We start from the raw sequence: 26,446 nt of genomic DNA on the forward strand, positions 1-26,446 counted from the left end.
GTATTTCTTTTTTGTAACTATGAAGTGAATATGTATTGCATAGGTTAGTTTTTCATTGTCAGTAGCATTGTATAACAGAATGAACAATATCGTATTGATTGAAGGGAACTGAAGTTCTCAGTTCTCAAACTTGAGTGATGTCACCAAATCACTTTTTTGCTGCATATATAGTTTGATATTATTTAGAATGAAAACTTTATAAATAAAAATCCATGCAGTTTGATAATATACTCATCATATTTTGAACTTCATTTTCTTCTTTTTATTCTTTGATTTTCACAGATATTGAAGGAAGGAAGACAGAAATATACTTCTCTAATATAGGGGAATTGAGGCAGGTCTCAATAACAGTTGGATTTTTCACTTGAGTAGTGGAAGAGCTTAAGGAAAAGATAGCTTTAAACTAGTGTCCTGTTTGTGTGTCTTTTCTTTATTAAAAAGTACCTTAATAACCATTTGGCATTAAGAAATCTGATGTAAGGAATCTGCTTTAATCTAAGACAAAAAGGCACAACCTCTTTTTCCATTGTGTCACACAGTTTGAGTATCCCTGATCTGAAATCTGGAACATTTTTTAATACTGATGTTTTTGAATTTTTGAGCATTTTAGGTTTGGGGAGTGGGAATGCTCAATCAGTAAAGTATATGCAAATATTCCAAAATCCAGAAAACTCTGAAATTTGAAATACTCTGGTGTCAAGCATTTTGGATAAGGGATATTCAACTTATAATGCAGTTTTCTCTATGACAAATGAAACAGTATCAGGTATTTGTCACTAAAAGGAGCTAAAATTTATTTGCTAAAATCCCATATGACATTAGAGAAAGGTTTGAAATATTGTTTCTTTTTTAGTTTAAGGAGATCCTTCCAGTTCAGAAATAGCACACATGCACACACATGCATACAAATGCACACACATGCACATGTATTCATTCTGTTCAACTATATAAGTGCATGTTGTTATTTCTATATGTATGAAGGAAAATTCTTTTTTTATTTTGTTTTCATTTAAAGTGGAATCTCCCTGTAGCTATTATGTACATCGCATAATTCTCCTAAAAATTATAGAGAAACTGCCTGCTTTTAAGTGAACCACAACAATTTCTATACATTATTTTGCCTTTTTATTTTTGTAAGTAAAATCTAAGAGGAACTGAAGCTGTTCAAAGCTGTAATTTGAGTTTATCAGTTTATTTGGGGACTGTTTCTTATAAACTTTATTTATAACTTGGTCTCTTATATTTTAAAAAAGCTATTGTGAATAATTGTCATTTAATCTTGACATTAATTCACATATCATTTATTGAGCCCATACTGTGAGTTAGGCACTTTACAAGGTATTGGAAATACAATATGATACAATCATATAAAATAGAATACCACAGACTAATCTACTTCTAGTATGTAACAGAGATAAAACAATACTCACTATAATAATGTCATTATTGACTATTTAAAACAATATTTATCTCCTATTGATCATTAGTTCTTTGAAGGGAAAAATATATTTTTATCTTTTTAATCTGATTATTTAATTTTGCATAGTGCTTTGTATATAGTACATTTTAATATAAATAAATGCTGGTTGAGCTGTACAGAGTAAGTAAACAAATTCTGCCATGAGCACTTTAACTAGGTTGGTCTGTTTAGAAACTCTAAGTAACCTTTATAGACCAAAAGTTTCCTTAGTTTCTGCTGCAGGTGTTTGAAGTAATTCTCAATTTTCAAAACAAAAAGCTTATTAAGAAGTATCAAAAAAAAAAGAAGTATCAAATAATTTTAAGAGTTGTACTAGATTTTCAAGAGTCTTTTGTACTCAGAGACATGTATGAGCCAGAAATGGAGTCTCAAAGTTACTGGCTATATGAACACTGAGCAAAATCATTTAACTTTGATGAGCCTCAATTTTTACATCATTAAAACAGCCATATTTAGTCTATCTTATGAACCTCAGAGGTTTAGAAAATAAATTAAGATTATTTCTACTTTGCTGATTGCTTACAGATTATAAATTTTTTTCATTCAGTTTATCAACTTATTGTAGAAAAGTTGCTATAGTGCTGATGGACATTAATTGGGTTATGAAGACTTATATTGAACATAAGTTTGTTTCAGGATATTCAATTTCAAAGAGTAAAAAAATACAAGGATATTCTAAGAAACAATATTAACCATAACAAGGGGATAGAGATGTAGCTCAGTGGTAGAGCACTTGTTTAAAGAAAAATGTGCCACACAAGGACAGTGAATGTATGTTTGTTTTTTATAAATTGCAATTACTGTTTATTTAGTTGAATTCTCTGAAGGTAATTATTAATAATTTCTAATTAAGTATGTAACTGATATTTTTGGTGCTATATTTTAAATAAAAAGACTTTTTTTATTACAGACTATTCAAAAGTTCATCTAACACAACTATTGGAGAAGGCTGAAGTGATTGCAGGACGTATGCTTAAATTTTCTGTTTTTTATCGTAACCAGCACAAAGAATATTTTGACTATGTTCGGTAAGAATAAAAAAATTGGTGTTTTTTAACTAAAAATGATTAAGATTCTAGGCTCATGTTTCCCATTACTCTAGTTTTATAAAATTGGAATTCCAGATTTCTTTTTTAAATAGTTAATTATACTGACTTTTATTTCTCAGAAAAATTAAATGAAAAAAATCATATAATGATTTTCCCCCCACATCACTTAGATTGCTTTCCATGATCATATAACAATTCTGGTCTATTTGACTGGAATGTCTTAAATCCGGTATTTAGATTGATGAGTATTTATTATACATATTCCTGCAAATCCCACTAACTCAAATGTCCTCTGCTTCACACTACCAAATGTTCTTCCCTTTTTGTGGATTTCTTTAAGACATTGAAATGAGAGGATAAGAAAAAAAGACTATGTCATGAATTATTATGATAATTCAGATGGGATTTTCAGACTTTCTCCAGAGTGGAAAGCTCTTAATCATTAGTGCAAATTAATTATTCATGAGAACAATCTCTTTTGTTTACTTTTGAATTGTAGTGATTTCAACTGGATTTTTAAAGATCCCCTATTTCAATCCCTTGAAGCAATTCTCAAGAAGTTAATAGAACTCTATCCCATAGGTAGTTTTAATACTTGCAACATTTTCATATTTGTAGAAGACAATTTCAAGAACATAAACAAGCAGATATATGTCTTAAAGTGAGACTAAGGATTTCAAAATGACAAGTGCTATGTTGGTTCTAAAATTTTATACAGAAATCACACTATAATTTTGTCATTTTTAAAAGCCCTGGTCTCGCTTTAGACTTCAGAGGATTCTTAAGTTGACAGGACTATATATGAAAAAATTTAGGAAGCTTTGGCATTCTTTCTGTTTTCTTTATATTTCTGTTTCTCTTAAATCAAGATCATGGTACTAGGTTTATTTTCCTGGTATTGTTGATGTCAATTTTAGATGGCCACTGGAGGTCAGTGTTTCTCTACAATTTTATTTGTCCTTCAGATGGGAACTGGCCTTCCATACTTGCTTCATCTGTTTTCAAAAATTCTCCCAAGAAGTAAAAGGGATAAATAGCATATGGAAAATGCATAAAGTTGATGTACACATGGCATGATATGATTCCAAATTGTAACATGAAAGATGTTTTTATTATGAAGAAAATTTGCCTTTGATGGATTTCCTGTAATTATAGTAGTAAAATCCATGTAAATTATATTTTCAAGCAGTACATATAAATAAGTATACATTGTGAAGGAATTGATAGAATCTTTCAACATTGTTTCTTAATGATGGTTTATTAAAAAACCTTTATCTCGGCAGATCTTGGTATTCATCTTATGCTATGAATTTTAGTTAGGACACATCTTCTTAGTTAGAGTCCATTTAAAATGTCATAATCTTATTCAGAGGCTTAAATATGGTGGAACCTTTCAATTACCTGATAAACTTTCCAAATCATTATTTTTGGGGAAAAAACCTAAAGTCTGATTTAAACTATAAGAAATGAACTCATTTTGATCTCTTCTTGAAAAGAATTTCAAAGTGAATATTGTTTTCCCTTACTTTAAATGAAAAATAAGACTTTACCTGTTACTGCTGTTCATTTTCAATAGATAGCTTAATTGTCCTTAAATTCCTTACTGTATCTGAAATTTTATTTTCAAGAATTCAATAAGATCAGTAGGTATGTGCAGGAATTCTTATATTTTTGGTGTCAGATTCCATATAACCTTAAAGTTGAGGCTCTGTCATTAATAGTAGGTCTCATTCCCTAACTTGAATTCCTATTTATATATTTTCTGCTGTTGTTATTTCATATAGTTGCGCTTGTGGCTCTTTATGAAGGGCATATGAATTTTATTAATGAAAATGAAACAAAGGTAACAAATTTTGATCAGGGGCAAAATGAAAAAGACACACATTTCCATATTCTTTTTACTAAGGACAACTAAAAATTTGGGGCATTATATATAAAAGAAATATTAAATTTTGCAAAGTAAAAGGAAGAAGGTAGACCAACCAGGTATTCTGGAACTGGATAAACAACACAGGGATGAGTTAACTATGTTTTCTTTACTTTTTTTTTTTTGTCACATGTAAAATCAAGTTTTTAATTCACTTTCACTTGTTAATTCTATGATGCTTTTTATGTAGTTGAGTTTCTTTTTTTATTTGTTCTAATTAGTTATACTTGACAGTAGAATGTATTTCAACACATCATGCGTAAATGGAGCATAATTTTTCATTCTTCTGGTTGTGTATGATGTAGAATTATACTGGTCATGTAATCATATATGTACATAGGATAATAATGTCCAATTCATTCTGCTACCCTTCCTTCCCCCATACCCACTCACCTCCCTTCACTCCCGTCTGTCTAATCCAAAGTACCTCTATCCACCCACCCCCTTACTGTGAATTAGCATCCGCATATCAGAAAACATTGGACTTTTGGTTCATTGGGAATGGCTTGTTTTGCTGAGCATGATATTCTCTAGCTCCATCCACTAACAGGCAAATGGATAGCGCTGCAGAATTTCATTCTTCTCTAAGGCTGAGTAATATTCCATTGGGAATATATACCACCTTTGTCTAATATGGGATAACTTTTATTTATGTGGATTTATTGATCTACATGTCTGTTTTGGTGTCAATACTATGCTGTTTTTGCTACTATGGCTCTGTAGTATAATTTAAGTCTGGAATGTATACCACATTTTCTTTACCCCTTCATCAATTGAAGGGCACCTAGGTTGATTCACAGTTTAGCTATTGTGAATTGAGCTGCTATAAACTTTGATGTGGCTGTGTCACTGTAGTATGCTGATCTTAAGTCCTTTGGGTATAAACAGAGCTGGGGGTGGGGGCTGGGATGTGGCTCAGTGGTAGAAGGCTCACCTTTCACGTGCGAGACCCTGTGTTCCATCCTCAGCACCACATAAAAATAAATAAGTGAAATAAAGATATTGTGTTCAACTACAACTAAAAAAGAAATATTTTTAAAAAAAACAGCAGGGGGATAACTGGGTCAAATGGTGGTTCCATTTCAAGTTTTCTGAGAAATCTTCATACTGCTTTGTATAGTGGTTATACCAATTTGCAGTCCCAATGGAAATGTATGAGTGTACCTTTTTCCCTACATCCTAGCCAACATTTATTGTTGCTTGTATACATGGCAGTTGCCATTCTGACTGGAGTGAAATGAAGTCTCAGTGTAGTTTTGATTTGCATTTCTTTAACTGCTAGAAATGTTGAACTTTTTTTTCATATATTTGTTAATCGATTGTATTTCTTCTTATGGGAAGTATCTTTTTAGTTCCTTAGCCAATTTATTGATTGGGTTATTTGTGGGTTTTTTTTTTTTGGTGTTAAGTTTTTTGAATTCTTAACATATCCTGAAGATTAGTGCTGTATCTGAGGTACATGTGGTAAAGTTTTTTCTCCCATTTTTTAGTTCCTCTCTTCATATTCTTGATTGTTTCCTTTGCTGTGAAGAAGCTTTTTAATTTGAATCCATCCCATTTATTGATTCTTGATTTTACTTCTTGTGCTTCGGGAATCTTATTAAGGAAGTCAGTTCCCAAGCCGACATGGTAAAGATTTGGGCCCACTTTTTCTTCTATTAGGTACAAGGTTCTCTGTTATAGTGCCTAGCTAGGTCTGTGATCTACTTAGAGTTGAGTTTTGTGCAGGGTGAGAGATAGGGATCTAATTTCATTTTGCTGAATTTCCAGTTTTCCCAGAACCATTTGTTGAAGAAGCTATCTTTTCTCAATGTATGTTTTTGGCTCCTTTGTCTAATATGAGATAACTGTATTTATATGGATTTGTCTCTATGTCTTCTATTCTGTACCATTTGTCTACATGTTTGTTTTGGTACTAATACCATGCCATTTTTGCTACTATGGCTTTATACTTTAATTAAAATCTGTCATCGTGATGCCTACTGCTTCATTTTTCTTGCTAAGAATTGCTTTGGCTATCCTGGGTCTCTTATTTTTCCAAATGAATTTCATGATTGCTTTTTCTATTTCTATGTCTATGAAGAATGTCTTTGGGATTTTAATAGGAATTGCATTAAATCTGTATAGCATTCTTGGTAGTATGACCATTTTCACAATGTTAATTCTGCCTATCCAAGACCATGGAGATCTTTCTGTCTTCAGTTTTTTTTTTTAAGTATCTTTCACCTCTTTTGTTAGATTGATTCCCAATTATTTTATTTTTTTAGGCTATTATGAATGGGGTAGATTTTCTAATTTGTTTTTTAGTGGATTTACCACTTATGTATAGGAATGCATTTTATTTATGGGTGTTAATTTTTTTTTTTGTTTTTTGTTTTTTTTTTTGGTTCTGAGGGTTGAACTCATCTCACTGAGTTGCTTTCTTTTGCTTACCTCACTTTTGCTGAGGCTGGCTTTGAACTCTTGATCCTCCTGCCTCAGCCTCCCAAGCTGCCGAAATTACAAGTGTGCACCATCATGCCCAGATATGGGTGTTAATTTTATATCCTGCTCCTTTGCTGAATTCATTCATTAGTTTTAGAAATATTCTGGTGAAAATTTTTGAGTCTTCTAAATATAGAATCATGTTGTGGGCAAAGAGTGATAGTTTGAGTTCTTCTTTTTCTGTTCGTATCTCTTTAATTTCTTTCTTCTAATTGCTCTGGCTAGAGTTTCATGGATGATGATGAAAAAAGTGGTGAAAGAGGGCATCCTTGTCTTCTTCTAGTTCTTAGAGGGAATGCTTTCAATTTTTTGCCATTTAGAATGATGTTGGCCTTGGGTTTAGCATATGTGACTTTTACAATAGATTTTTCTCTTGTTTAGATCATGAAGCACTGCTACAATTCGTCAAATGGTTTTTCTCTTATCTGTTGAGATGATCATATGGCTCTTGTTTTTAAGTCTATTGATGTTATGAATTATGTTTATTGATTTCCATGTGTTGAACAAACCTTGCATCTTTGGGATGAACCCCACTTTATCATGATGGCACTATCTTTTTGATATATTTTTGTATTCTATTTGCCAGAACATAATGGACATGTGAAACTATAGCAGATCTAGTATTTATGTGTTTAGTATCAAGGAAAAAAAGAAAATGGGACTAAAAAGTATGCATTGATGTATCTGGAATATCCCTCAAATTTAGAAAACAACCTAAACCTACAGATTCAAACTGAGAAAACCTCAAATTAGATAAATCCAAACAAACCCATGCCAAGACATATCAGAATCACCTGAAAACTGAAGAAAAAGAAAAAAAAAATTCAAAGTGGTAAGAGGGGCCCCTATCTGTAGGGAAAAGAATAGTTGGACTGATACCATTACCAGAAACCATTGAAGCCAGAAGTGGCACAGTATTTTCAAGTAACCAAGAATCCTATTTGAAGTGAAAAAATTCTATAAGAATAATGGGGAATAAAGAACCTACAATAAAAATTAATAAAAAAAATAAAATAAAAATAAAAATAAAAAATTAAAAAAAAAGACATACTTAGATGAAGAAAAACTAAGAGAATTTGTTGCCAGCATACCTAACCTAAAGAATGGTAAGAGGGAGTTGGTAAGACAGGAACAAAATAATTAAAGAAGAAATCTTAGAACATCAGAAGAAAGAAAGAACAACGGAGTGAAATATAGGCTACATGCTATCACAATGCATGTATTTCTTATGCCTCCTTGTTTTCCTATCCACGAGTCTTGGTCTTTTCTTGAATCTTCATTTTTTAATAAGTTCCCTAGGTAGTTTTCAGGTGATGGAATTTAAGACCATTCCTATTCTAAAGTCATTGGCAGATCCTGAGCATACCTCACTGGCTCACAAACTCTTTAAGAAGCATGGTGATTAGGGAAATCTTTCTTTGCTTCATTGGTAGCTTGAACTTTTCATTTCAAGTCATACTGGTAGGAATAGCAAGAAAAAGACATGCTCAAGGAATTCTGGGGGAAATTTAACAAAACCACCACTCACAAAGGTGGTTGCAGGGTTAAGCAACTAATAAGGCATAATAAAACAACCAGAAACAATCAGAAGTTAAGACCATTCTTGGAAACAGAATGAGTAGGGAGTCAATCCAGCAAGAGTAGTAGTGGACAGAGAGATGTAGTTCTAGAAGAACCCTACCAAGCCAGAACCACAAGGCCCCGAAACATGAAGTAAGAGAGACATCGAAGGATTTACCTCCTTACACACCAGATCTTCTGGTATCTCCCATTGGTATAACTGAAATGGAGAGACCAAAGGACAAAGAATTGGATGATAGAGTCTTCAGGCCACAGTGGTAGGTAAGAAAGGTGAAGAATACATCTGGGAATGAGGTAAAATAACCATGAGTGTTGAAAGCAAAATTCAAGGAAGATAAACTTGATTTGTAAACTGTGCATAGTTAAAAAAAAAGCCAAACAAAATACTTTTATGCCAATATACATGGACAGCACTCATTTGTTACTTTTTTGTTTAGTCGATTTTTAAATTATGCAACTAATACAATTATATAGGCTCTTTAGACAGAAGTATGGAGACTAAATGTGAAAGTCTGTCTTTAGCTTCATTTTCTCAACTCTTTTCCCCTTAGGTAATCACTTGAACAATGTGTTGGGAATACTCCCAGGGCTTTTGCTATACACTGACATGTGTAAATGGTTAGGGTTCTCATTCTACATAAGTGGACTTATAAATATGGTTTTAGAACTTGCTTCAAAAATGCATATCTTGCCAGGCATGGTAAATTAGCCTGCAATCCCAGCAACTCACAAGGTTAAGGCAGGAAGATTGCAAGTTCAAAGCCAGCCTCAGCAATTAAGCAAGGCCCTAAGCAACTCAATGAGACCCTGTCTCTAATAAATAGATAGATAGATAGATAGATAGATAGATAGATAGATAGATAGGCTGGGGATGTGGCCCAGTGGTTAAACACCCTTGGGTTCTATCTCATCTGATTCAAATGTATGATATGTCAAGATCATTGTATTGTCATGTGTAACTAAGTAAAACAAATAAAAAAAATAAAGGAGATAATTGAGATGATTAATATATACACAGTACTGAATCTTATCTATAAATAGAATATATATCTTACAAAAAAAGCAGATCTTAACTATTTTAATTCTACCTTGTATTCCATAGTATGGAGGTACCATCAACTGATTTTTTTTTCTTGCTGTTACAAACTATAATAAACATCCTTTATTCTTTTTAAAATTCTTTATTGATACTTATTTGTTCATCTTTATGAGGATACATTATGAGAATTAGATGCATGTGCACAATGTGTAATACTCAAACCAGGGTAATAAGCATTTCCATCTCTTTAACATTAATCGTTTCATGTGTTGGGAATTTTATACTTTTCTAGTCATTTGGAAATATAGATTGTTTTAATCAATAGTTACACTACTGTGTCATAGAAAAAATAACAACAACAACTAATTCTTCCTTTCTATGTTTTGATTTCTCTTGTTGAACTTCTTTGCATTCTTCCTCTCTTCTGCCTTCCTAGTTTCTAGTGACCACTATTCCATTACATTCTTTGACAAGATCAAGTTTTAACTTCTCCAAATGAGTGAGAACACATATTTGTTTTCTTGTGTCATACTTCACATAAACCTCCAGTTTCATCCATGTTGCTACTAATGGTAAAATTTCATTCTTTTTATGGCTGAATAATATTCTGTTATGTGTGTATACAATACTTTCTTTATCATGCATCCACTGATGGGTATCTAGATTGATACTATATTTTAGGTATTTGTGAATAATGCTGCAATAAGCATGGGGATGATACAGATATAGTCTCCGGATCCTTGGCAAAGGTGCTAAAAATATGTTGGGGAAAAAGACAGACTTTTAAACAAATTGTGCTGGAAAAACTAGATATTCATATGTAGAAGAAAGAAACTAGATCCCTAACCCTCACCTTGCACAAAAGTCAACTCAGAATGGGTCAAAATGGTAGGAATAAGACTGTAAACCGCTGGAAAAAAAAAAGTAGAGTCAACACTCCAATATATAGGTATAGACAATGACTTCCTCAGTAGGACTTCTAAAGCTCAGGAAGTATATGAGAAATTAACAAATGGAATGCCATCAAATTAAAATGCTTATGCACAGCAAAGGAAATGATTAAGAGCATGAAAAGAGAGCCTATAGAATGGGAGAAACTGCTAGCTACTCTTCTGACACAGGATTAATATCAAGAATATATAAAGAACTCAAAAACACCAAAAAACAATATAATCTATAAATAGCCAAATGAACTATACAAAAGAAATACAAAAGGCCAGAAAATATATAAGAAAATGTTTAACATCTTTTGCAGTTAAGAAAATGCAAATCAAAATGATACTGATTTCATCTCACTCTAGTTACAATGATGATCATCAAGACTACAAATAATAATGAATGCTAGTAAGGATAGGAACAGTAAAAGGAGCATTCAGATGCTGTTGGTGAGACTTAAATTAGTACAACCACTGCAGAAATCAGTATGGAGGTATCTCAAAAGATCAGGAATGAAACTACCATGTGACCCAGGTATACCACTCCTTGATATTTATCCTAAAGAATTAAAAATCAGCATACTATAGTGATATATACATACCTATGGTTATAATAGCATATTTCACACACAAAAAAATTGTGGAACAGCCTAGGTGTCTGTCAACAGATGAATGGATAAAGAAAATGTGATTTATATACACAATGGAGCTTCATTCCGACATGAAGAAGAAAATGTCATTTATGGGAAAATGAATAGAACTTGAGAACATTATGTTAAGTGAAATAAACTAAACTTAGTTAAGGGTCATATGTTTTCTCTCATTTGTGGAAACTATAGAGAAAAAAAAAGGTAAAAATATGTGTATGAAAGGGAATCATCTGAAAACAGAAAGGAAACCAGTAGAGTGGAAGAAGACAACTGCAGGGAGAAAGGGAGAAAGTGAGGTGGTATGAGAAATTAAATTTCCCAAATTATGTTGTGTGCATATATGAATAGGTAACAATAAATATGTGTGATTTTAATCCACCAATATAAAATAGTTTTAAAATATACATGGGCCGAGTATGGTGTAGTTCATGCCTGTAATCCCAGTGACTTGACTCAGGAGGCTAAGGCAGGCAGATCATAAATTTTCTACCTGCCTGGGCAATTTAGTAAGACACTTTCTCAAAATAAAAAGGGCTAGGGATATAGCTCAGTGATAAAGTACCCCTGTGTTCAATCCCCAGTTCCAAAAGTACGTACGTACGTACATACATACATACATACATACATACATACATGGGAGTGTTAAGTATTTTTTGATAGAATGATTTCATCTTCTTTGGCCGTGTACCCAGTATTGGAATTGCTGGATCATATACCAGTTCTGAGTTTTTTGAGGAATCTGCATACTGTTTTTAGCAATGACTACTAGTTTTCATTCCCACCAGCAGTATATAAGCTTTCTCCTTTCTCTGCACCCTTGTCTGCATTTGTTAGTTTTTGTCTTTTTGACAATAGCCCTTTTTAGTAGGGTGAGATACCACCTTGTGGTTTTGATTTGTGTTTCCCTGATAATTGGATTGAGTGTTTTTTTAATATATTCATTGACCATTTGTATGTCTTCTTTTTGAGAAGTATCTGTTTAGCTCTTTTGCCATTTTAATTGGATTATTTTTTTTGGGGGGGGGTTGTTGTTTCTTATATATCCTGGATATTAATCCCCTATCATATGAATTGTTCACAGATACTCTCCCATTCTGTAGGTTTTCTCAGTTCTGTTGATTATGTCCTTTGCTGTGCAGAAACTTCTTAAACTTAACACAATCCTATCTACTTTCACTTTTGTTGCCTGTGCTTTTGTGGTTCCTATCTGAAAAACCATTGCCTATACAATATTTTGAAGTGTTTCCCCTATGTTTTCTTATTTCATAGTTTCAGGTTTTACATTTAGGTCTTTGATTCATTTAGAGTTAATTTTGGGGTACAGTGTGAGGAAAGGATATAGTTTCACTCAGCAGCATGTATATATACAATTTTGTCAGCACCATTTATTGCAAGGCAGTCTTTTCTTTATTATATGTTCTTGGTGCCTTTGTCAAAAATAAGTTGGCTTTATGAACATGGATTAATTTTGGGGTTTTCTAATGCTGTTCTATTGGTTAATGAATCTTTCTTATGCCAGGATCATTGTTTTTCTACTCATATAATAGTGGTGGACTGGGGATATAGCACACAAAGCCCTGGTTCAATCCCCAGCACCACAAATAATAATGATAATATATTGGTGTTTCTCCCTCCTGATTGCTTTGAGTCTTTTGTAGTTCCCTGTGAATTTGAGGATTTTTTTCTTCTATTTCTGTGAATAGGCTTTGGTATTTTGATGGAAATTGCATTGAAACTACAGATTCCTTTATGATGGTATTAAGATCATTTTGACAATATTATTCTAATCCATGAACACTGTATAATTTTTCCATTTTTTGTCTTCTATAATTTCATTCACAAGGTTTTATAATTTTTATTATAGATATCATTTACTACATTAAATTTCTAATTTTTTTGTAGCTGTTGTGAATATGACTGCTTTCTTAATTTCTTTTTCAGCATTTTCATTATTGGCATAAAAATGTTCATGTTTTGTTAATTTTTTATCCTGCAACTTTATTGAATTCATTCAAATGTGCTAACAGCTTTTTGATGAAGTATTTAGGTTTTTCTGTGTATAAAATCATGTCATCTACAAACATGGATAATTTAATTTCTTCTTTTCTAATTTGGATGCCCTTTATTTCTCTTGCCTAATTACTCTTCCTAAGATTTCCGCTACTATATTATAGAGGTGGTAAAAGTGGACACCTTGACTTGTTCCTAATCTTTGAAGAAACACTTTCAGCTTTACCCATTCAGTGATATTGACTGTGGGTTTTTCATATATGCCCTTTAGTATTTTGAGGTATGTTCCTTCTATACCTTACTTGAGAGTTTTTACTGTGAAGAGATGTTGAGTCAAATGTTATTTCTTCATGTTTTCAAATGATCATGTTTTTTTTTTTTCCCCTTCATTCTGTTGTGTTTTATTGCGTGTTAGTTTGCATGTGTTTAACCATCCTTGCATCCCTGGGATGAATTGCATTTAATCCTGGTATATGATCTGCTTAATGTACTATTGAATTCACTTTGCTAGTATTTTATTGAGAATTTTTTCATGTATGTTCATCAGGGATATGATTCTAGTTTTCTTTTGTATTTTATATTTTGATATCAGCGTAATGCTGGCCTTGTAAAGAGTTTGGCAAAGTTCCTTTTGTTTTGAATAGTTTAAGAAGAATTGGAATTAGTTCTTCAGCATTAAAACCATCAGGCCCTGGCCATTTTTTAGATGGGAGTTTTGATTACTGCTTCTATCTCATTAGTGATCTTTTTAGATTTTGTTTCTTTCTAACTCAATATTAGTAGATTGTATGTGTTCATGTATTTATTCTTTGCTTCTAGGTTTCCCAGGGGTTTGTTTACATATAATTGTTCTTAGTATTTCTGTAGTATCACTTGTAATATCTCCTTTTCCATCTCTGGTTTTAGTTATTTGGGTCTTCTTTTTTTTCTTAGTGTAGTCAAAGGTTTGTCAATTTTGTTTATACTTTTTAAAAAAAACCTACTTCATTGATCTTTTGGGATTTTTGTTTTTATTTTTTCTTCTGCTCTGATATTATTTATTTCTACTAATTTGGGTTTCATTTGTTCTTTAAGTTCTTGAGGTGAACTGTTAGGTTATTAGAGAACTGTTTTTTTTTGTTTTTGTGGGGGGTTTTTGATGTATACATTTATTTCTGTAAGCTTTCCTTTACTGCTTTTGCTATATCCCACATATTTTGATATATTATTTTTAATTTTTTTGTCCTTTAATTTCTATTTTCTCTTTCTACCTCTTGGTCATATAGACACACATTATTCAATTTCCATGTATTTGCATACTTTCCATTACTATTGTTGATTTATAGTTTTCTTGTCTGAGAAGATACATGATATGAATTCAGATTCTTAAAATTTATTGAGACTTGATTTGTGGCCTTATATATGATTTATTCTGGAAAATATTCCATGTACTGATAAGAACGTGTATTCTGCTGCACTTGGATGAAATTTCTGTAACTGTTAGGTTGATTGGTTCTGTACTATGGTTCATTTCAAATGTTTAGTTTTTGACTTCCTGTCATATCTGTCCATTGAAGAAAGTAGGGTATTGAAGTCCCCATCTATTACTGTATTAGAATCTGTCTTTCCCTTTGGATCTAATATTTGCTTTATATATTTGAGTCGTCCCATATGGGGTACATGTATTTTTACAATTTTCTTCTTACCAAAGTGATTGTTTTTTCATTATATAATGACCTCCTTTGACATTTTTAAATTTAAAGTCTTTATATGAGAATAGCTATTCTTGTTTGCTTTTGGTTTCCTTTTTTTTTCTGTCAAGGAAATTTATTGTGTCAAATATCTCCAAGTTTGTAGTAGATCATCCTTAGTTTGGTTCAAGGATAGAAAAAGATGCATTCTCTTGGTCTAATAGTAGTGTAAGCAATCAGGCCTTTGACAGTAAAAGACTTATACCTGGATCATTGATACATATAAATCAATAAGTTTACCACTATTATACTAAAATTACCATTTCTTTTTTTCTTCCAGAGAACACCATGGGAATGCTATGCAGCCCTCTGTCAAGGATAACAGTGGTAGCCATGGCTCTCCTATCAGTGGAAAATTAGAAGGCATCTTCTTCAGCTGCAGCACTGAATTCAATACTGGGAAGCCACCCCAGGATTCACCTTATGGAAGATACAGGTTTGAGATTGCAGCGGAAAAACTTTTTAACCCCAACACTAACCTATACTTTGGGGACTTCTACTGTATGTACACTGCTTATCATTATGTGATTCTTGTTATTGCCCCTGTGGGATCACCAGGAGATGAATTTTGTAAGCTGCGCCTTCCGCAACTCAATTCCAAGGATAATAAATTTTTGACCTGTACAGAAGAAGATGGGGTGCTGGTTTACCACCATGCCCAGGATGTCATTTTAGAAGTCATTTTTACTGACCCTGTGGATCTTTCTCTGGGCACCGTGGCAGAAATCACTGGTCATCAGCTCATGAGTTTGTCTACTGCAAATGCAAAGAAAGATCCCAGCTGCAAAACCTGTAATATCAGTGTTGGACGTTAATGCCCACTTTTCTTATTCTTACTCAGCCCCTTTTCTTCCCTTAGGACCATTCTCTGTTATCCATTTTTATCATCAGATGTTTTCCACTGAAGCATGCACATGCCGCTATCACCAAAAGTAAACTACCACTTTTCAAATTTCATTCAGAGCTGTTTTAGTGTTTCCTATTCCCCACCTTTCCCACTACTTTCAATGATGTTTTCCTTCTGACACTTTGCCTAGATGCTGCAATGTTTTTATTTTTACTTTATGCCAAACATAACAAAACAATTATAGACCGCTTTAGCAAAATACAAAATAATGGCTTATAAATGGTGTTTAAATGTGCATTCATTTTAATCTACTGAACAAATATTGGGATAACTCCAAACCGCATGAAAGGGTGTAATTGCAGCATGAGTTAAATCTTGAAGCCTAGAATTGTCAGCACTTCCAACTTGTTGTTTGACAGTGTTATTTATGTTATTTATATTAGCTAACAGGAAACAACTACTGTGTTTCAACATAATAAATATAATAGAAAAATATTTTATTTGTATTGTTGTATAAAATATTTACAATCATATAGAATATATAGTTACATTTTAATAGCAATTGTATACATGTCACGAAACCATTTCCCTTATCAAAGATGTAATTTGTAAACCTCAAATAGTTGTGTATTTGTCCTGTTACAAGTAGATGACTTCAATTAAACAAATTTATGAAGGACATTATTCTCATTCATAAAAGTTATGAAATATACAGAGAAAACGAGCCTCTGAAATAGTCTGCTTCTGAAATCATCAATATTCTCATCCAAACTATATGAAAATGTGAATTTCTTCATGCTTAAACATTACATAAAATAGAAATGATTGGTACATGAGAGAAAAATGTCAACCTTTTACTTGTTTTTATAAAAAAGCAATTTAGTACAAAATAACAAAACAATATACACTGATGTTGATGAACCAAATAAAATATTCTGGCTTCTTTGCCAAGGTGTTATAACAATTTCCAAACCTTCCATTTTTATATAGAATGAATCACTACAGTGCATGAGAAAAATTTTTCACATTACAAAGTATATACCTTGGAACATTAAGAAAAATGCATATTCCCAATGGAAAAATAGTTATATAATTTTTAGTTATTGTAAACAAAAGATTAGCAATAATACTATGATCACATTAGATTATATACTGCAGACACATCTATCCAAAATACCTATTTTAAAATTTTATTAATATAAACATCTGTCAGTTATAGACAAAAGATAATTCACAAAGTACATGCTATCAGAATGAACTTTGGTAACCAGATGTAAAATTCAAATAACATAAAATAATGTGCTATTTTTATATAGAAATTAAAAAATTAGCAGTGACACACTCTAGTATATTCTAGGATATTGAAAGCCTAACATACTTAAGGGACAAGGTAGTCAATGTTGTATCACTTAAAAGCTGATTAGAAATTTCAAATAAATTATTTTTTGTGCTAGCTGTCTTTCACAAAAAGCAGAATTTGTTTTCCTCATGGGAAAAACAAAACAAACATGCTTTTTTCCATACATCAATATAAACAATCTTTGGACACTAATAAATTTTCCCTATCAAATGTAGCCCAACTATACTATTTGGATTTGACAAAATATTGGATGCATTTTGAAATAATTATATTGACTGAGTTTTCTTCTTGGAATGGAGGAGGCTCAATTTTTTCCCCCTCAGTTAGATGGTTACCTGTTGCATGTTTCCCCCATTTAAATTCCTTCTCATATATAATTACACTTATTATCCCATCTTAAAAATAGCTAATACTACAGCTAAAGTGCTTCCATTTTCAGTATGTCAAAACTACTTAGCAAGAGTGGTAGAGAGAAATACACTTGACCTTATCTTGGGTGAAAGTGATCATAGACATTTCCTGAACCTCAAATAGTTTTGGCCACATCTTGCTTGCTGATAAGGACTTCTAGTAATCTCAGTTTGGCTTTTATGTGCTTGTATTCATAGTACTCGTCTGCCATTGGTATCCTATCTTCTTTTTGTGGACTTCTGCAAAACAGAAAAGATGATCTATTTGTTTACAGTGAACCAAGTCATTACATATACTTTTTTTAAGAGAATTTTTTAAATATTTATTTTTGTTTTCGGTGGACACAACATCTTTATCTTAATTGTATGTGGTGCTGAGGATCAAACCTAGTGACTCACGCATGCCAGGCGAGCATGCTACCGCTTAAGCCACATCCCCAGCCCCCATTACATATACTTTTATAATTCATACATGAAAGTACAAGGTAGCAGCTAGCTTCCGCTTGGTTTTTGCATAGTCGTCTTTACCCATTCTTCAGCTTCACTTACTCTTCCATGTTTATAAATAATTCCCTTGGAGGATTTGAATGTCAGTTATTCTATCTAGTGCTTAGTTGTATAACAATAGGGTAAGTGAAAATTCTGAGGAAAAACAAAGGCTAGTCCTTTCCTAGTTGTCCCCCCACTATTTGCCAAAGGCCAATGCCTATGCAGAATGTTCAGTCTTAAAGTTATTAAAATTGTCAACCTGAAAACCCTAGAGAAATCTGATCACAAATAGTTCATAAATATGTGGTGACAAGAAAATACACCCCCAATGGTTACAAACTTGAAACATCTCCAAGTTTTCTTATAATTATAATGCCCGTCTCTGCTAATGTGTAGTAGAATCACTAAGCTGTTCATTGAGTGAAGTAATTTATCTGTCCAAATTGAATTTGTTCTCTTCACACTAATTCTACTGGGATATGTAACAATGCATAAATTTTTATACATATGTAATATACTATTACTGAGAACTTTTATGGTGCCATAAAACTTTTAGTCATCATTTGCATTGTTGTTTTACTTTATGGATGGTTAGGCCTTCCCAATAAAATACTGTAGGAAAACAAAATTACAGTTCATATTTCTTAGACATTCAACTGTTTTGATTTTAATTGTAATAAATTACCACTTTTATATTTAGATGAAATGCTGTCACCACAAGGGGGCATGCAACTTCATAACCAAATACAGGTATATCAGAAGTGGGTTTAGGACTCAGAGATACAATAGAAAGCTGTATGTAGAACACAAAAAATTAACCTTCAAATGTCAAAGGGCATGCGGTGTAGCACTGTAAATCCACTAGGGCAGGACTACCAACACCTTAGGAATTTTCTGACTCTTCAAAGTAGAATACTGGGTTCAAACAGGTAAAAATGTAAATTTACTTTAGGAATTCAAAGTTATGAAAAGAATGTATGCACATCTTATAGTGAACCCACTTTATAACTGTTTAGACTATTTAGTCATGCAGTGACTATTTGGATTTAGGTTACAAAAACATCTTCCTTGATAATTCCCCAAATGAAAAATTCACACAGGATGCCTTTAAAAAGACATAGATCAAAGTTTTTAATGCAAGTCACCTGTATTCGCAAAGCAGAATAGAGAAGACAGCCCAGACAAAGTCACTATTCCAAGGAATGTTTTGAAGGGAAAGTTGCATGAATGTTTTATAGAAGAAAACAAATCATCTAAATTTAACATATAACATTTCTCACATAGTTAACATAAGCAGAAAAATAAGTTAGACTTGTAGCAATTCACTGGCAAGAACAATTTCAGATGAAACACTTAAATGAATTATGCGTATATTCTGAATGCAAAAAGTTTCTCACTTAATAGTTCCACTCCTAGTGAATAGCTCTCTGATGAACTGAAATGGAAAAGCTGACAAGGACTAAAGGTAAGTAGACCAAGCTTGAATGTTTCAAGGTGTGTTTGGAAAATAGTCCCTTCATCAGGGAAACTCCCAGGCTGCTGAATCTGAAAACAGTTCAGAAAAAAACAAATACCTAGATGGGGAGGGATACCACGGAGATAAGCATTATAGTCAGTGATACATTATGCTCTAAACCACCCCCCCAAAAAATACTTAAATCTCTATCTCTCTCATTTAATAACTTTTTGCTTTTGGGACAGTTATGCTCTTTTGACATTTGTAACTTCCTAAGTGATCTCAGGAGTCAAATCATTTCAGCTTATAAAAGTAGAAGCTGAGGCTCTCAGTTTAGCTATGTGATTTGTCCCCATCTCTTCCAGTAGAGCAGTAACACTTATCTCCTGATTACATATATGTAATTTTGTTGGTGATAAACTAAAAATTAAGAGACACTAATTAAATGTATAAGATGACTTAGGTTGAGACATAAAAATAGAGGATAGGTAGAGGAGATAGCTAATTATTAAGGGATAGAAAGACTGGATATGATCTTTTGACCAATCCTTGAAGCAATAATCAGGGGCACATCCTGGAGTTTAAAGAAGATATTTAAAGTAAAGTAAGAATTGTTATTAAATAAGTAGAGCTTGTAGAACCAAGAACAAAGAAATTATATGAGCTGAAAAATCAAGTAGGTGTTTTTAAAAGTTAAATTTAAGTTCAATATAGTAAGGTTATGCCAAGTTAGAGATTTATTTTTTTAGAGTTCATTTTTTTGTATCGGGGATTAAACCTAGGGGTGCTCAACCACTAAGACACATCCCCAACCTTGTTTTATATTTTTACTTAGAAACAGGATTTTTCTAAGTTGTTGAGGCTGGTTTTGAACTCGCAATCCTCCTGCCTCAGCCTCACAAGCTGTTGGGATTATAAGCATGTGCCACTGCACATTGTTAATTTCTTAAAGCTTGTTGTCATACTTGAAAGCTACAGTCTCCCATAAAACATTCCTAATAACAGCCCTATTGGAATGTTAAATTAGAAAAATTCCAAGTCTAAGTTGGCATGGAAGTTATTTATATTTTGTATAGTATCACTGGTCTGCAAAACATTATAGCTTATTTTGAACAACAGTTATCTGGGAAAATGTAACTTAAAAAAATCTGCCCATACTTACCTTCCTGTTTGTTTAAAAAACTGTTCTTCAAATTCTCTTAGGGCTTTTCGCAATCTCTTCTTGTCAGCCCTAGTTTCTCGAAGATGATCAAGAAGTACAGGCCTGTATCAGTAAAATATATATTTTCCACTAATGAGCACTGACATAATTGAGATATCATGGGCAGACTTATCTGTTCAGCAAAAATAAATATATTATGATTGAAAAGTGTTTGAATCATAAGAGTCTCTTGAGTAAGTATGGCACTAACTATAGGGCAGCCCAAAAGCATGGGAAATTATCTAATTGAAATATGGGAAAGGAGAAAAGGCAAAAAAGAGGCAAGTGGATTGAGTCCATTGTTAGAAATGGTGAGATCAATGGCGATGTGTGGTGAGGGCATGGAATAGACAGTTTGAAGGAATAGTCATCTGCAGTTGGGTGATAAACTGAACAAGAGACAAAGGAGGATATGACCTTAAAGAAAATTCTTTCCTTAATCTGGAGTGTGGTTAGGATGATAAAACCCTTTGGAATGAAACTAAGACCCAGAAGAAAGCTGTAGTTCCATGGCAAGTTTTTCTTTTATTCTAGAACTTATATATGGTTTCAGAGAATCTGGAGAATCTGAAATTATATGTGGGCATTTTCTTTAAAAACAATCACACACACAAAAGATTTTTCTACTTCCAAACAGATTAAAACTTCATTTTTTATTTTGGTTCTTGGTCTTACCTCATCCTAATTTGCATATAGAAACTCACCAGGTTATACAATATGCTTAAGAAAATCTCATAATCTGGACTGTAATGTATAAATGAAAGAAGGCCAAATGATCAATAAAATGCCAGCTACTGAGTAATGATAATATTAATGAAAATACAAATAGCTCCTGACTGAAGATCCATTAGGAGACAAAGAACAACTCATTTATTTAAAGCTAAAGATCCATTAGGAGACAAAGAACAACTCATTTACTTAAAGCTAAGGGATTCCTACATTTAGGTGAGATGGATTCTCCAGTAATAGGCTAGAATATAGAATTTGATATTTGTTGACCCAAACAGGATCTTAACTCCTTTGGGTCCAGCATCTTCAAAGGCCAGCTCTGATTCACACACAGCCAAGGGTTACACTGCTGCCAGAAGCCTGCTAAAAAGAGGTCTGATTAAAGCAAATTGAATATTAACGTTTATGGCATCTTTAGAACTTCACTGGGAGCTGTGGTTCCTCATAACTTTGGTCTTCTAGATTTTCCAGTTAAGAGGACAATCAGATTAGGCTTTTAGGGCTACTCTCTGCAGGACAGTTCCTTTTAGAGAGACCTAATAGTCATTATAAACTTTCTAAGCATGAATAAGGTACCTCAAACCAGAAGTTAAAGAGACTCTGTACTTAGGATTCATACTCACATGGTTGCTTCATGTAAATTGGACATGGAGAGGGCTGGTTGTTTTACTTCCTTCTTTTCATCAGGTGGCAGGGCCCTAACAGGCTCAGTTTCATTAGAATAGGTGAGGTGGTCACTGATAGGGAGGCAAGATGCTGGATCTGGTAAGGAATGTTGTTGGCTTCCCTGTGGACAATCTTCATCAGAGTCTTCTTCTTCCTGCTTGTCATAGGCAAAGTTAAATGAAGAAAGTCACAAAATGATGCCTCTTGAGAATGCAAAAATGGGAAGGGGAACCACAAATAGACATCATGAAAACCCATAGGTGACCCATGTGCTCACTGAGAACTGGAATTGGAAGCAAACAAGAACTTTCTCATTTGTATTAAAAAACCTGGAAAAGTTAATGAGCAAAAAGGCATGCAAGCTAAGCTAAAACACTTACCAAGTTCATTTGTATTTGCTTGGCCAGAGAAGGTACAGATAGGATATGACCCAGACTGGACTGTACTGCCAAATAGTTCCTCCCTTTTACCTATACCTGGGCTCCAGCTTCACACCAGTGAGAGGAGTTAGGATGAGATGGTCTACAGATACTTGCCATTCAGAAATACTCCAAGTCAGGGCCCAGTGTGGTCAGATACAAAGGACACTTAAAAAATCGATGAATTCAAAGAAGAGCCCTTTGAAGACCAAAGTAAAGTGGGTTTCCTCCTTAACATATTCTGATAACTATCACAACCAAATGATTTTCTTGTAGAGAAATCTGAAAATTCCACTTTAAGTTATGTTTCCTCAATGAGAAAACTTTAAAGACTATAAATTATTATTCTCTTATTTTCTTTGTAAATGTACTCAAGTATACTAAAATTTATATTTGTAAACACGTAATCCTTTTTATATCGACATCTTGACCAAGTGGCTATTTTGATATTAATGAAGTAGGATTTGTGGTGCTTTTCTAGTTTAGTATTCCCATATATCATTCTTTATCAAACCTAGTTAACTCAATTGTCAGTACTCCTATTTTCTATTAAAATAAATATACTCAGATAGTGTAGTCAAATTGTACAATAACAAATGTTGCACTGTATGAAGGAATATACTGTCAATTTTCTTATTAAAGGAGAAAAATTAACCAATACATGCAAAATAGAGAGGCTCTGGTTTGTCTAGCTGTATTATAAATGAGATTATGCCAAACTGAAATTTATCATTTTTTATCTTCATCCAAGGTAATGAAAGCAGACGCAGACATTAGAACTGGATTCAAATATATAAGAGTTATATATTCCTGCTGCATAATAACTCTAATTATTAGTCATAATATTGAGTCTAGAGAAGATGACATTCCTGCTTTTTGAAGTAACAGCAATGGTGTCGGTGGTGTATATGGTCAAGAGGACTGCTTCACAATTCTAATAGTGCTAGCTATGACAGTGCCAACTAAACATCAATACAGAGCACCAGTACAAATTTTCAGTTAATATAGTTATCCTGACTTACAATTGTTGGAATAAGGGAAGGCGTTGACAAGATTTGCTTGATAATTCTGTATCGGTCATAAAGAGGCTTTATGAGGTTCTTGTCTTGCTTAGTTACCTGAAAAACATAAAATTATTTTTCCTTTTTCATACAAGATTAAAAACATGTCAATTTTCTTGACCAAAAATAAAAGTCTCGAAGCCTCAAAGTAAAAGACTTTATTTCTGAAATACAATACTAATTAGAAAAGGGGAAGTTATAAGATACTGTATGTAGTAAGAGGTCAATTTTTTCTATGAAAGGTCTCTTAAAGAATAGGTCTAAGTCTAGAAAGATGGTTTTTAAAAGCTTTCTGAAAGTGTCTGCAAAGCATAAATTGTATGAAACTTCTTTAAGAACTTAATCACTTTTTTAAAGAATAAAAATACATTGATTTTTTCTTCTGAAATATCTATTTAATCTGGACTTTAATGATTATATCACAAACATGAACTGTATGAAGGTATCTTCATCATGATTATATACTAGCTTACTGGTTAGCTCTGATACTAAACTAAGTTATTTTGAACAAAACAATTTACTTCCTTGAACTCTCAGTTTCCTACCTACACAACAAAGAGGTTACAAAGTCTCTTCTACACCAGTCTGAAAATAGTGAAGTATTCTCAATTGATTATCCAAAGTTACTTTCAACTAAGAAATTCCATAGCCTCTTGGTATTTTAATGGATTCTTGTACCCATCTACATCTGACTCATCCCTAGGCACTACTGTCCACAAGTCACATTGTATATAAAATTTTAAATAGGTATCAGTTTTTTTCTGTCTACTTCACTCCTTTATTTGCCTTGATTTTTCTCCTTTGTATCCTCATTTACTTACTACATGTCCACTATACACAGCCTCCTTTTCATTCTATGCCATTGGTTTGCACCAGCAGGTAGTGAAAAGGGAGTGATAGAAATAGCTCAAATATAAGCATTCAGATATCTTTTTATCAAAGTACACACGACAGACTGCCAAACAGCAGTCTTGCAGGGCTTTGAAAGAGACTCTTGAGGGAAAAGAAAATGGCTTAACCATGAGTTAAGCTTCCCAGTTAGAATACTGTCTGCCCATTCCAATTACAAACCATTCTAGCCCATATTAATCTCCTTTTCTTTGAACTTCTCTATCTTAACTGTTTCCTTAATTGTTTTCTGTTTCAGTCTTATCTCCCCAAATCAAAGTTTCTCGAGGGCCTAGATCACATCACATAATTCTTTTAAGTTCTCTCAGTACCTGAAACAACCCAGCCCCTACTACCATACTGTCAACACAAGTTTATATACAAAAAGGAATCTAATTTTAGAGTCCTTTTCCATATATATTTCACAAGCTATAACTGAAGTTCTTGCATTTTTCTTTCTTTTTCAGTAGAAAGAAAGATCACCTCTCTGTATAAGCCTCTTAAGCATGGGTTAAATAACTCCTAAAGGCTTTAGTTTTCTAGCCCAGTCTCTCCATAAACATTTTCTTAGTGATAACATACCTTTCCAAGAAAAAAAGAAAGTCTACTAAACTGCACTCCATGGTATTTTAAGAGGTGACAGAAGGAGGGAAAAAATCTCAATCTTTAAGTCAAAAAATATTGAAATAATGCTTTTTGCTATCTCATTTGGGATTTTATATATATTCTATAGAAAACACTTAAGAAAATTATGTATCTATTATTGGCTTCTCTTTTGAAATTTGATTTTTGTGATTTTAGGCTTAGTATGTTACCCATTCTATAAAAGCTAAAACTGATCCTAAATGCAACAAGAGTCACCAAAAAGTTAGAATGATAAATGCCATTTGAAAAAACTTAAAGATTAAAACTGGGGTAACACATACAATGTATGTACTCACCTTTTACTCTAATAACTCCATAAGTTTGCTTTTAGGATCATTACTGAAACAATCCCCAAAGAGAAACATGAGGGTTCAGTGACCAGCTCAGATGTGTTTCTTAGACAAAGAGAAATCTTGGCAGGACTTGATTCATAAAGCTAAAGAGTAAATTTTCTATCATTCACTGTTCAGAGAGGAGAATGTCAGTTTTCCTTCTGACTTTTAAGAGAAAGCTCCTTTATGAGGATTATTAGGAATTATTTTGTTTCTAAATTCCTGTGGTTTTCTGAAAAAGAATACCTGGCATCAGTTCCATGGGAAGGAAGGAAAATAAGTACACTAGTAAATGTACTAGAATTATGGCAGATTTGTTTCCAACTGTCTGACCAGGACCCAACAAGAAATATCTGGGCTGACCACTAAATAGTGTTTCCCTCTAGGAAAGCCATCTCAATTTTAGGCTACTCTACCAGTCTTTGATGACTGAATTATCTACTGCAATAGGAGGCTAGGAGCTTTTGTAAGGCAAAGTTGTTGAGCTATCAACAAATTAGATCATATTAAGTTTATACAAGTTCTTTCTTCAGTCTCCTCTTAGTTTTAATCCTTCTACTATAAAAATGTAGGAAGTAAGTATAATTATCCTTTGTGGTTTATCTGCTTATACTTACCTTGAAAATAGCACATCCATTTGTACTCTGGATAACTCTATTTGGCCGTTTTAGATTACTCAACATGGTTTCCTCCATTCACATAACAAAAATTAAAAGTTAGATACATGTTACATACTATAGGGAGCTAGCAATGTATAGAATTAGGAAGGAAGTAGAATTATTCATTTCTGGTGTACTACAATGCCCTGTGTGCAGAAGTGAAATTTTAAAAAAATATCCATAGCTAAAAAAGTAAGGAAATTACCCATTAGCTGATATCTGAATCAAGAAGGCAATACTGTAGGAATTATCAGCATCAGCAGGGGCTCTGACTCTAGTCATATAAAATAATACAAAAAATTGAGAAAAAGAATAAAAGTGTTTCCAGAAAAGAAATCATTCTTCATTTTAAAATTTTTAATATTTAATGTAATTTTAGCAATAAGGCAAGGAAGGATC

At 32.8% G+C, this 26,446-nt stretch overlaps 2 protein-coding genes across 6 annotated transcripts in view; one reads left to right on the plus strand and one right to left on the minus strand.

The window, feature by feature from the left end:
• Phyhipl (phytanoyl-CoA 2-hydroxylase interacting protein like) overlaps positions 1 to 15,700 on the plus strand; it is a 56,277-nt gene extending 40,577 nt beyond the window's left edge. Inside the window, exons 4-5 of the mRNA XM_076835056.1 lie at positions 2,391 to 2,508; positions 15,166 to 15,700. Coding sequence (XP_076691171.1) covers positions 2,391 to 2,508; positions 15,166 to 15,700 — 653 coding nt within the window. The remainder of the gene's footprint in view (positions 1 to 2,390; positions 2,509 to 15,165) is intronic.
• Positions 15,701 to 16,250: 550 nt separating this feature from the next.
• Fam13c (family with sequence similarity 13 member C) overlaps positions 16,251 to 26,446 on the minus strand; it is a 118,131-nt gene continuing 107,935 nt past the window's right edge. For 3 of the 5 annotated variants that reach the window (XM_076834299.1, XM_076834298.1, XM_076834294.1), the window contains 4 exons: positions 23,485 to 23,580; positions 22,001 to 22,200; positions 20,610 to 20,711; positions 16,251 to 17,742 (listed from right to left, as the gene is read on the minus strand). In XM_076834299.1, coding sequence (XP_076690414.1) covers positions 17,619 to 17,742; positions 20,610 to 20,711; positions 22,001 to 22,200; positions 23,485 to 23,580 — 522 coding nt within the window. In that variant the 3' untranslated portion in view covers positions 16,251 to 17,618. The remainder of the gene's footprint in view (positions 17,743 to 20,609; positions 20,712 to 22,000; positions 22,201 to 23,484; positions 23,581 to 26,446) is intronic. The other 2 variants (XM_076834295.1, XM_076834296.1) reach the window with 2 other exon arrangements.

This window comes from Callospermophilus lateralis, chromosome 15, assembly GCF_048772815.1.
Source record: "Callospermophilus lateralis isolate mCalLat2 chromosome 15, mCalLat2.hap1, whole genome shotgun sequence".
Taxonomy (NCBI): Eukaryota; Metazoa; Chordata; class Mammalia; order Rodentia; family Sciuridae; genus Callospermophilus; species Callospermophilus lateralis.